The following is a 12,607-nucleotide window of genomic DNA, read 5'->3' as shown; positions in this document are numbered from 1 at the left end:
ATGGGCAAAGTAACGTCCCAAGATATATATGAGAAAGGTTGCTATCTCACATTGGAGCAATGGTGGATGTGCAGTTTCGATGGCAACCGAGGTGGGGGGGTTCGACACATGTTTACTCACATTCTGTATTTGTACTTACTTTTGCTGTTGCTAAGCACGTGATCTGGGTGAAGTTATACTGTGTGTACGTGACTAATTGCTGTAAAAAGAGTATAAAGGGGGAGAATTCCCCCCCACCCACCCCGTTTGAGGGAGTATCACTTGGCTAAGCTCAGAATGCAGTTCTGAGTTAGTAAAGCGATGCTCCAAAGAGCTTATGCTTGCTTGAGAATATAGGACTGGGTTTTCTTATACAGATTAGTGTCTTGCTCTTGCATCAAGTACGTAAGGGTCTCTGAAAAACGAACCTGACACCTCTAATGTAGTTACCAGAGCTTAGGCCACTGGAAGTGGGTTTACTCCCTTAACATGGGTTATACCAGGACAGGGCTTGTTACAGCGTGAGTGGGTGACTGCCACAGCTGCTGGTTCTCCATTTGTTTTAATTGGACAAACTTGGGTCTTCAACATGACAAAGGGACGTTTTCTTAGCAAACAGTCACTACCACAGGTTTTGTATTCTAGCAAAAGACAGTGCCTTTAGGCAACAGTAAATGTAAGAAAATAACAAGAAACATATCAGAGAAAGTGAGTATGAAAGTTAAAACTCCTGTCCCAATGTTTGGCAATCATGCTAACACACACAATTCATTTGAAATGATGAGCTGTTTCCTACCTGCGCACGAATGGCCGTTGTTGTGAAGGTAGAAACCAGGCTGACAGGAACATTTAAAGCTGCCCACCACATTCTGACACCTCTGTTGGCAAGGGGCCCTGTCCCCTGTACACTCATCGAGATCTGTAACACAACAGCCATTCAGTATCAGATTGGAAAGGGACAACTTTCTTTCCACTGACCTGGATGGATCTTACTGGGTTATTGTGAATAGATGTTGATGAATAAAGCACCTTGAAAGTTTTTCATTTGATTTGCATGAGACATGAAGAATAGATTCTTTGAAAAACTGCCTGCAATCTTCATCCAACAATATGAGTCATCACTTTCACTTTTGAATTAGAAAAGAGGTGACACAGCATTGCTGCCTCACAGCACTAAGGACCAGATTGGATAACTGCCTGTATAGAGTTTGCACACCCTTCCTGCGTCTGTCTGGGTTTTCTCCTGGTGCTCCAGTTTCCTCTCATAGTCCAAAAATTGAGTTAGGTGGATTAGCCATACAAAATTTCTTCTTAGTGGCAAATGATGTTTAGGTTTAGGTGGATTAGCCATTGGAAATGTTTGGGGTTACAGGGGTAGGGCAGGGGAGAGAGCCTGGATGAGATGCTCTGTCAGAGAGTCAGTGCAGACTTGATGGGCCAAACGGTCCCCTTCTGCACTGTAGGGATCCCATGATTCTAAAAATGAACAATGGTCTGAATTTGGCAATGGACTGGCAGTGAAATGGATGTTTAACCAGCATGAATTATTCCTCTTCTCCCCTTTACTTATTTAATCCTTTCCCTGCCCCATTTTACCTGAGTCCGTGCTTGCTTATAAAGTGTCTAATTGTTAACTTCTGGTTCTGATAAAAGATCATCTTGCTGAAATTCTAGCTCTGTTCCTCTGCCCACAGATGCTGCCTAAAGCTGGCTATTTCCAGCATTGCCTGTTTTTATTTCAGGTTTCCAGCACTTGCAGTGTTTTGCTTTTAATTCATTCATGTGGCTAGATCATTCACGAAATAGGGGAGTGACGGCTGGGAGTTCCAGTGGGAATCCGTATTCCTGGATCTCTGCCCAAATCGCTCACCGAATTGAAACTTGTGGTCAGCCTCTTGAGGCACATTCTGAGAACTCTGTTTTAATGTGAAAATCTACGGAAATATAAATAAAGCCATTCACAATTCTTCAGTTTTCTCACTAGAATACTCTGTGGTCACATCAGATAGGCAGTTTAAGCCAGGCACATTCTGTGTTTGATGTGCAGAATTTAAAGGTAGGAAATTATACCCAGGAGCCATTTTTAGCTTTCACTTCTGAGAGTTGACTACAGCATGTTTATTTTCAGGATTTTTTTTTGCCGGATTTTGGTGACTATGACTTTTACTTGTATTTTCTGCAGGAGGAAGAAAAGGTTGGAATAAGGGATAAGATGCAGAATCACTGCGCCAAGGACAAACAAAACAGGCCTCTTGCAGGTACCCGAGAATCAGCTTTCAATTTACAGCCTCCCAATTTACCAAGAAAGCTGCACTGGACCTGTATATAAGAAATACGAATTCGGACCGGGGGGGTAGGCTATTTGGCCCTTCAAGTCTGCCCTACTATCCAATAAGATCATGGCTGATCTGGTTGTAACCTTAATCCCACAGCCTTTCCTACCCCCGATAACCTTTCAAACCTTGTTAATCAAAAATCTATCTAGCTCCGCCTTAGAAATACTTAAAGACTCTGCTTCCACTGCCTTTTCAAGAGGAGAGCTCCAAAAACTCACCCCACCCTCTGTGAGAAAAACATTTTGCTCATCTCTGTCTTAAATGAGTGATCCCTTCTTTTTAAACAGTGACCCTTATTTCTACATTCTCCCACAAGAGGAAAAATCCACATCAACCCTGTCAAGACTCCTCAGGATCTTAAAAATTTCAATCAAGTTGCCTTAGTCTTTTAAACTCCAGTGGGTAAAAGGTCAAGCTTATAAAGTTTATTTATTAGCCACAAGTAGGCTTGCATTCACACTGCAGTGAAAGTACTATGACAATCCCCTAGTCGCCACACTCCGGCACCTGTTTGGGTGGACTGAGGGAAAATTTAGCATGACCAATGCACCTAACTCGCACATCTTTGGACTGAGAGAGGAAACCACAGCATCCGGAGGAAACCCATGCAGGCTTGGGGAGAACGTGCAAACTCCACACAGACAGTGACCAAAGTTGGGAATCGAACCTGGGTCCTGATGCTGTGAGGCAGCAGTGCTAACCACTGTGCAGCATACCGCCCTGCAGGGTACAAGCCTAATCTGCCAAACCTCTCCTCGTGAGACAACCCAGCGATTCCTGGTATTAATTGAGCAAACTCTCTCTGAAAAGCTTCTAATGCAGCTACATCTTTTCTTAAATAAGGAGATCAATACTGTACACTGTACTCTTAGTGTTTTTAACTGGAATCTAATCTGCATACAATCTGCACTACAGTAGTGTCCCTGACAGCCTGGAATGGTTCTGTTACAGGCTCATGCCAAACTCTGAAACAGTGCCAGTGAACCTGCAGTACAAAAGGAAAAAAAAACTATCAATACAGTGTTCAGGAGAGCAAACTTCTGAATCATATTTTCCCCATGTAAACTTCACAGCAAATCATTCACATAACAAAATTCCCCAAAGTTCAGACTGTGTACACTCAGTATCAACAGCCCTTGTCTACATATGTAAGCACAGTTTGAATCAATGGCCCCAATATTAATGGAATCCACACCAGTGAGTATCAACAGTCCAAGTTGTTATAATATACCTTCAAGGGATAGCCATCTGAAGGGAAGTGTATCATGTGATTCAGTCTCAGTTTCACTTGCCTTATGAAACGGACACAGTCCACATAGCTCTGCTGCTGATGTCTTCAAGCTATCTACCTGCATGTGTATGTTCTCACATACTGAGTCTCAATAAATGAGCACACAACATATTTACCCAATTCCTTATGAGTGACTGGTGCTTTTATTTCATTATAAAAACACAAAATTGATTGTGGTGAAACCCATTCCAGCAACTTGAATCGATCCCAATGTAAGTTCACTGATGGCACCAAGGCCAGCAAGCATTCAGAGTGACAGGTGCCTTTTAAATTGATGATACTGTTCTTTCGTTCCGGTTGAACCTCACACTAGTTACACACCAAGTAATCCCTGGGCATTTTTCTTTCTCATTTCTTTCCCCCTTCATGATGTATATAATCTCCAATGAAAGAGCAAATCTGTCTTTACCACATTCTGCCTGCCGCACAATTGGTAACAACAGAAAACTTGCTGCCAATTTTGTGACTAATTTTCATCTTCGGCCCATGAAAAGTGGTTCAGGCCATTCTGTGACCAAACTGCAGCCGTGAGCATGGTCTGACTTCAGCCATCATTTTGGGCAGGAGGTAGGTTCTGGGTACAGACTGAGAGTCATGATTGGTTCTGGGCTCGTGTTTGGGGTAGGGATGTGTGCAAGGTGGAGTTGGGTTCCTCCTGTTGTTTGCCCATAAAAGGGTACCAAATTCCACAGCACCCACAGATCAGCCTGGATATAGTCTTGATGCGCTGCTGGAGGTGGGCCTGGGAGGGTATACAAAGAACAAAGAAAAGTACAGCATAAGAGCAGGCTCTTCGGCCCTCCAAGCCTGCACCAATCATAATGCCTGCCTAAACTAAAACCATATGAACTTAGAGTCTGTATCCTTCCATTCCCATTCTATTCGTGTATTTATCTAGTTGCCCCTTAAATTCAGCTATCGTACATATCCCTCGGACGGTGCATTCTAGACATTCACCATCCTCCGTGCAAAATACTTACCTCGCACATCTCCTCTAAACTTTTTCCCATGCACCTTAGACCTATGTCCCCAATTCTTGACTTTTCAACCCTAGGAAAGAGCGTAAGATTATCCACTCTGTCCATGCCATTCATAATCTTGTGGACTTCTACCAGTCACCCCTCAACCTCCATCGTTCCAGTGAGAACAAACCAAGCGTTTCCAACCTCTCCTCATAGCTAATACCCTCCAGACCTAGGCAACATTTTGGTAAACAATCCCATGAATCCCATAAGTCCTATGTATTTGTTTGCTGGCTTCTACAATGTCGTTTGCGAGCTGGTACATTGATTGTTGTTGTTCAAATGTTTACTTTTTATGCTGAGGCACTTCACCCCATTTTATCAGTCTTGTGATTCTTATCCCCATTAGTCTTTTGAACAAACAGTTTGCAAAGATCTGCAAATCACATAGAAACAGAGAAACATAGAAGATAGAAGCAGGAGACAAACCATGTGGTGCTTCAAGCCTGCCCTACCATTCATCACGATGATCATGGCTGATCGTCCAAGTCAATAACCTAATGCTGCTTTTTCCCCATAACCTTTGATCCCATTCACCCCAAGTGCTATATCTAGCCACCTCTTGAATACATTCAATGTTTTGGCATCAACTGCTTCCTGTGATAATGAATTCCAGAGGCTCACCACTCTTTGGGTGAAGAAATGTCTCCTCACCTCTGTCCTAAATGGTCTACCCCAAATCCTCAGACTGTGGCTCCTTGTTCTGGACTCTCTCACCATCGGGAACATCCTCCCTGCATCTACTCTGTCGAGTCCTGTAGAATTTTGTAAGTCTCAATGAGGTTCCACTTCATTCATCTGAATTCCAGTGAAAATAATCCTAACCTAGTCAATCTCTCCTCACACATCAATCCCACCATTCCTGAATCAGCATGGTAACCTTCTCTGCACTCCCTTCGAAACAAGAACAGCCTTCCTCAGAAAAGGGGACTACACAGCACTGATATTTTTGATATCTTGACAAAATTTCAGGGCCTAGGTCTTAAAATTAGAAGCTCAACTTTTAAGAATCAGTAAATTCAGGTGTGGCCTCACCAAGGCCCTATATAATTGCAACAACACACCTCTGCTCTGGTATTTGAATCCTCTGGCAATGAAGGCCAACATACTATTTGCCTTCTTTACTGCCTGCTGCATCTGCATGTTACCTTCAGCGACTGGTGCACAAGGACACCCAGGTCCCATTGCACACTCCCCTCTCCCATTCAGGTAGTAATCTGTCTTCTTGTTTTTGCTTCCAAAGTGAATAACCTCACATTTAATCCAAAGTGAATAACCTCACATTTATACAATATTTTCACTTCACCTGCTGCATCCTTCAATCCAATTCACACCCTCTCACACCCATGGCAACAATCTTGATAGGATTCAGCAAACTAAACATCATCCCTCATCCCAAACCTCCAGCCTACCCACAGGGAGGTTACAAAATCTCTCTACTTTTGCCCCCATCTAACAGTGGGGAATGCGATGATTACAGCAGCAGATGTGGATTGCACACAGTGGATATTCCGTGCCCACAGGACAGGTATACAGAAATTGCACACTTTGGGAATGTGGAGCAAAATCTGACTTCCTCAAAACAAAATCGAAGTTTCACCTTTTGCAAACCAAAACCGGCCTCCAAAGCTGCACAAAAATGTGGCCTCTATGACGTGGAGGAACCAGTCATCTCTCCCTTCAATGTTCCTCCCACAAGAACTCTTATATGTAGAGATCATATGACTGTTTGGAAATGATTTTCTACTCTTAAGTTGAAATAAAGGAAAGTTTTAACTAATCAGTGTTAAAGATTAAGCCTGTCCTCAGGAGCTGGCATTGTGTGGTGCTTCTGTCGCCAAACTCCAGTCTGTGTGAACAAGCCCAAGGTTTTCCAAAGGCAATTGAGTGGGAGCCTTTTCTTTTCAAAAGGGTCTAAATTTCATCAAGTTTCCAGATAAAAGCCGTACGTTGGGGCCCAATTCAGGGAGTGGTAAGTCCAAACACTTGAAGATAAGCCATCTGAAAAGCAGTAACTGTTTAAAATGACACTGTACAGTGATTAACGCAAGGGCAAACATCAGGTTGCAAAGTGCAGGTTGATTGAGGGCAGGATTGGGGTCATGATGATACATCCCATGTTTAAATATGTTGTTGACACACATATCCACTGTGGCATGATACTGCAGAGTGATTGGCACTTAGGGAAACTGATCCCAACAAGAGATGATAGTGACTTGGGGGAGGGGGCAAAGTGCCATTCATAATACTTATTTTCAATTATAATTTTCTGGGGGGTGGTTGCATAATTCTGATCGACAAATTGGGACGGGTCCCACTTCCATTATTTAGCAGCATGATATATCTGATTGTATTGGGTATGCCTTCATTGATCCCTACATGGAAATTTGCAATGTGAGGCCATCTCGTCCAGGACTTGCCATCTCTTTTATGTAAAAGATTGGAGAAAGCTCTACTTCGATCAAAGCCTATGGTATGGCTAGGATTTTGCATTTTCACATCCAGACCAAATTTCTCGCCTTGATAGGAAAGCACTGAAAAAGTCATGGATTTCCAGCTTTCACATCCTGCTAGATTCCAACCTATATTTCAGAGCTGGAAAAATGACTAGTACAACAAGTGTTGCTACAGCAAGGGAATATAGTTTAAGTCACAGTGCTAAATTCCTGCCGTATTTTATTAGTTGCCTGAATAGCTTGTTGTCATCAGGATCGGAAAATTTGACTGAATAGTCTGGGACGATGATATTAAAACAATATTTTCAGTGATTTTCTGCCTCTTTATTAGCTTAAATCAAATCCAGGATGTATCTTAATGTCAGCTAAAATAATGGCCATTCACAAAGTAACCCTTCTCTTGTCTGCTCCATCATACATTCATAAATTATGTGCAATGTGTATTAGATGTTAGGCAGCAATGTAGAAGGAGCATTATTCCACACTAGTGCTATACTGCATCTTTAACAACCTCTTCAAAAGTTAGATCTGTGAGCCTCATCTTCAATTAATTCTTGTTGTAGTATAGCATTAGCTCTTTGCTGCATCTAATCCATGTTGCACAGAACCTTGGAACTTGTTACGGAGCAGAACAAACTTTGTAGAGTACTACTGGGAATTGCTGGTTTGAATTATAAGGAGAGGCTGGAAAAACTGGGACTTTTGCCTCTGGAGCCCAGGAGGCTTAGGAGTAGTTTTACAGAAGTCTATAAAATAATGAGGGGCATTGATCAGTGAGATAGTCAATTTCTTTTCCCAAAGGTAGGGGAGTCTAAAACTAGAGAACATAGGTTTAAGGTGAGAGGGGAGAGATACAAAAGAGTCTGGAGGAGTAATTCTTTCACACACAGGGCGGTGAGTGTTTGGAAGAAGCTGCCAGAGGTAGTAGTAGAGGCGGATACAATTGTCTTTTAAAAAGCATTTACATGGGTAAGATGGGTATGGAGGGATAAAGTTAAAGTTAAAGTTTATTTATTAGTCACAAGTAAGGCTTAAACTAAAACTGCAATGAAGTTACTGTGAAATTCCCCAAGTCGCCACATTCTGGCATCTGTTCAGGTTAATGCACCTGACCAGCGCGTCTTCCAGACTGTGGGAGGAAACTGGAGCACCCAGAGGAAACCCACTTAGAAATGGGGAGAAAGCGCAAACTCCACACAGACAGTGACCCAAGCCGGGAATCGAACCCAGGTCCCTGGCGCTGTGAGGCAACAGTGCTAATCACTGTGCCACCATGCCACCCAACTGTGCCGTGCCACCCAAACAGGCCAAATGGGCCAAACGCAGGCAATTGGGACTAGCTTCAGGGTTAAAAAAAGGGACAAGTTGGGCCAAAGAGCCTGTTTCCATGCTGTAAACCTCTATGATCCTCTGCTCTAGAACGTTAGGAACCCTACAGTGCAGAGGGAAGCCATTCGGCCATCGGGTCTGCACTGACCACAATCCCACCCAGGCACTTTTCCTGTAACCACACATAATCCTCCTGACACTAAGGGGCAACTTACCATGGCCAATCAACGTAACCTGCATTTTTGGAGTGTGGGAGCAAACGCATGCTGACATGGGGAGAATGTGCAAACTCCACACAGACAGTGACCTGAGGTCAGAATCGAACCCAGGTCCCTGACGCTGTGAGGCAGCAGTGCTAACCACTGTGCTACCCTGTCTGCCTGTTATAGTAGATAACCTCAGAATACCTGTTAGGTTACATCTAACCAAGTTGCAGCGATTCTTGCAGCAGTAACATACTTTGTCTCTCATAAGGAAAATGAGTGAAAACATTGTTTTAAATGATGAATGCGGTCAAATTTCCTAATCCTGACGATTAACAAGTAATTAAGTTGCTTGATCTAAGTTCATCTTTAACCCATCAAGTGAGGTAATCAAATGGGGCAACAATGTCACAAAAAAGCAGAATTGTAATATCAGTCTCTATGATATTTGGACTTATGCCTGCTCCAGTTATTATCTCGCAGCTTCTTCTCCATGACAAGGACACCTGCAAGCCTGATATGAAGATGGCAGAAGCCGACACTGACAACCTGCAGACAGTTGCTGACGGCTGTGACCTTTGGAGGATATTTGGAAGCGCATTGGAAGAGACGAGCAAAAATGAAAAGTTCAGCTGGCTGAGTAGAGGACTCAAGGAGAACAGAGAGCAGCGAATCAGGCACCTTTTCACTTCACTATCAGCTTGGGCTGGTAAGTGACGCCACACAAGTGCCGGGCAATGATCATCTCCAACAAGGGAGAATCTTACCCTTGATATTTAATTGCATTACCATCACTGAATCCTGTCAACATCCTGGAGGTTACCGTTGATCAGAAACTGAACTGGACTAGCCAAATAAATATTGTGGCTACCAGAGCAGATCAGTGGCTCGAATCCTGCAATGGGTAACTCGCCTCTTGACTCCCCAAAGCCTGTCCATAATCTACAAGGCACAAGTTTGATGGAATACTTTCCACTTGCCTGGCAGGGTGCAACTCCCAACAAAACTCAAGGAGCTTGACACCATCCAGGACAAAGCAGCCCACTTGATTGGCACCCCATCCACAAACATTCACTCCCTCTACCTGGCCAGTGAAACCTCCATTCCTTGAACAAATAAAACAAAATGTGACAGAGACTGCTATGCCAGAGTGGGGCTCCTGAGTCCACAGGTGATGGTCACCAAAGAGGTGACCACCATGGCAGAAACCATCATCTTACAAAGCAGAAAAAAATTGTATTGCCATTGTAATGTCACCAATGTATGTGTATTATATTCACTATACAGTGTACTGTCCCCTGTTCTAAGCCAGGTATAGTGACAGAGAGAGCAGTGAAAGAATCAGAAGTGAAAGAGTTAACGTTGTGCTCCAAGAACAGGTAGCAGCTGAAGCTATCTGTAAATCGGATTTTGACACTGGCTGGTAGCCAGTTGGCAATTAGCCATATTTCTCCGCTCAGAGCCTGCTGGGGAATGCATTTGGCAAGTTGTCAGTTCCCTGTCACAATCCATCTCACAGATAAATCTATCTGCAGGCAGCGTTGGTCCCACAGCTACTGTTTCTAAGAGACTTGATAGCACATGACAGCAATAAAGAGCTCTCCACAACCTGGCCTAAACTAACAAATCAAACAAAATTTCCCCAGCAGTCTACGATTTGACCAAGTTGGACAGGAATAAAACAATTAGTCTGATTGATCAAAAGGATAACTAATGTATGGACTGGCTCAGTCTACATGCTGCACAGTGTAACATATGCGTTTCTTGCTGTGGCCCTGAACTTGCATGGATGCTGTCCAGTGGGATATTAATGGGACCTCCAGAGAAATGGCCCCTTAGGCTGTTCCTCCAGGAATTTTGCTGATCCCCCATCAAATCTAAGACAAATCTAAGAGAACGAGGAAAGCCTCTGCTAAAGTCAAGGCTCCTCATGGTAACATCCTCAATTCTAAATTAACATTGGCATGTAAGAAATAGGAAGAGGGTCTGTTCTACCATGCACCATCACAGCTGATTTTCTATTTCAACTCCACCTTCCTGCAGAATCCCCAGATCACTTAATTCCCTCAATACCCCAGAAAACTATCAGTCTCTGTCTTCATTATGCTCCATGATTCAACGTTCACAGCTCTCTGGAGGCGAGGGTTCCCAAGGCTCACAACTTGCTCAGGGAGGATATTTCTCTTCACCTCATTCCTAAATGTCTGGCTGCTTTATTTTCAGGCTGTTAATCAGGATATTTGTGAGGAACTGCCTGCTACCTCATATCACGGACACGTAATTCCTCTTCTAGTTCTTTTTCACCTCCTCCTCTGTAAATGCTAACAGTACCAGACATGCCAGCAGCTCTCTGCTTCCTATACTGCTGCCTCAAAGCTCCAGGGTCTGGGGTTCGATTCCCGCCTTGGGTGACTCTCTATGTGGAGTTTATACGTACTCCCCACATCTGCATGGGTTTCTTCTGGGTGCTCTGGTTTCCACCCACATTTCAAAGATGTGTGGGTTAGGCTGATTGGCCATGCGGAATTGCCCCTTAGTATCAAGCAGGGTAAATGCATGCTGTTACAGGGATAATGTCTATGTGGGATTGTTATTAGTGCAGGCTTGATGGACCAAATGGTTTCCTTCTGCACTTAGAGACTCTATGATTCTATGAAATGACTAGTCTCCATTTATCAGTCTAGCCAATTGGTGCCTGTCGGCTATTTGACAAGAGAAGGCACCACAGTTGAGCCTATTCTTACCCTCTGCTGGAGAGGTTTCCTAGCCACTATTGAGATCAAAGGATTATGCTGATTTTCTGACGAGATATCCAGATGGTGGGTACAATTGTTATGCAACAAGAACATTTCCAATGAACAATTTAATTCCTGTCATTTGACGCCCGAAACAGCCAATCTGCAAACAGTTGCGATAACACTTCCCACAGGTCAACCAGCAGAACAGCAAATCAAAGTGGTTAAACAAGGTGAACAAAATCACAAAGGCAGCAAACCAGTTAATGCTATGGTTTACATCTAGGTTGCAAAATATGTGTAATCCAAAGGGGTAGGATGGCTGGGTAACCTGCTTTGTTTGAAATTTTCATCTAGTCAAGGCAGGTACAGGCAGCAGTGGATTTGCAATGTGAGCATCATGTACATAACATTGCTGAATTGGGAAAGGGCTCGGCAATGAATTGTAAATCAGATGAATGACACGCAAGTAAATCTAGCCATTGCAATAACATGCAGGACAACCTGAGGGCGTAAAGCCAAATACATGAAATTACTGGACCGTATCACAAAAAAGTCATTATGATTCTCTAAACCTGGACAAGAATGAGCATCAGCATCAGGAGTTACATTGTTTCCGGACGTGGATATGTAAACTGTGGTAGTCATGGAAATGGTGTCAGTTTGTCAAGGAAGTTAATGTCAAAACATACATCTGATTCACACCTAGGAGCCATGTCGGTGTCACCATGAAAGACAAGCCTAACCTGTACTGACAATGATGGAAGTGGACACAGTAAGAAGTCTCACAATACCAGGTTGAAGTCCAACACGTTTCTTTGGAATCACAGCTTTCAGAGCGCTGCTCCTTCATCAGATAGCTGGAGAGATAAGTTTCACAAACATGGCATATATAGACAAAAACACAATTGCAAGGGAATGGTCGGGTGCAAGAAAGCTGACAAGATCCCAAAAGGACTACAGGTCAAGAACCAACCTGAGTCTCTACAATGATGGAAGTGCTCAGTGATATAGAGTAGGGATCCTACAGAGAAGCCTACAGTTGGACATGAATGTTTTCATGCTATTTATAATAATTTGTACCAAAACTTTGTAAGTAAATACATTTCCCCATCTTTTCCACCTACTGTTTCCACAGTGGCTGATGTTTGTAATTCCAAAAAATGTATATACTTTCCTTTGCCTGGTGTTATAGCTCAGCTGTTGGCCTATTGGAGCTTTGCAGTCACGAGGCATTGGTGCTGCTCATCTCCAGG

General features: G+C 43.3%; 1 protein-coding gene across 1 annotated transcript in view; it reads right to left on the bottom strand.

Moving 5' to 3' along the window:
• The window catches only part of LOC145344465 (kielin/chordin-like protein), a 304,857-nt gene that overhangs the window by 159,463 nt on the left and 132,787 nt on the right, over positions 1-12,607 (bottom strand). The window contains exon 8 of the mRNA XM_080191611.1: positions 776-898. Coding sequence (XP_080047737.1) covers positions 776-898 — 123 coding nt within the window. The remainder of the gene's footprint in view (positions 1-775; positions 899-12,607) is intronic.

The sequence above is a fragment of the Carcharhinus amblyrhynchos genome, chromosome 6, assembly GCF_965287045.1.
Source record: "Carcharhinus amblyrhynchos chromosome 6, sCarAmb.v2.hapA, whole genome shotgun sequence".
NCBI classification, from domain to species: Eukaryota; Metazoa; Chordata; class Chondrichthyes; order Carcharhiniformes; family Carcharhinidae; genus Carcharhinus; species Carcharhinus amblyrhynchos.
The sequence above is the reverse complement of the archived record's forward strand: the minus strand, read 5'-3'. Positions and strand labels throughout refer to the sequence as shown.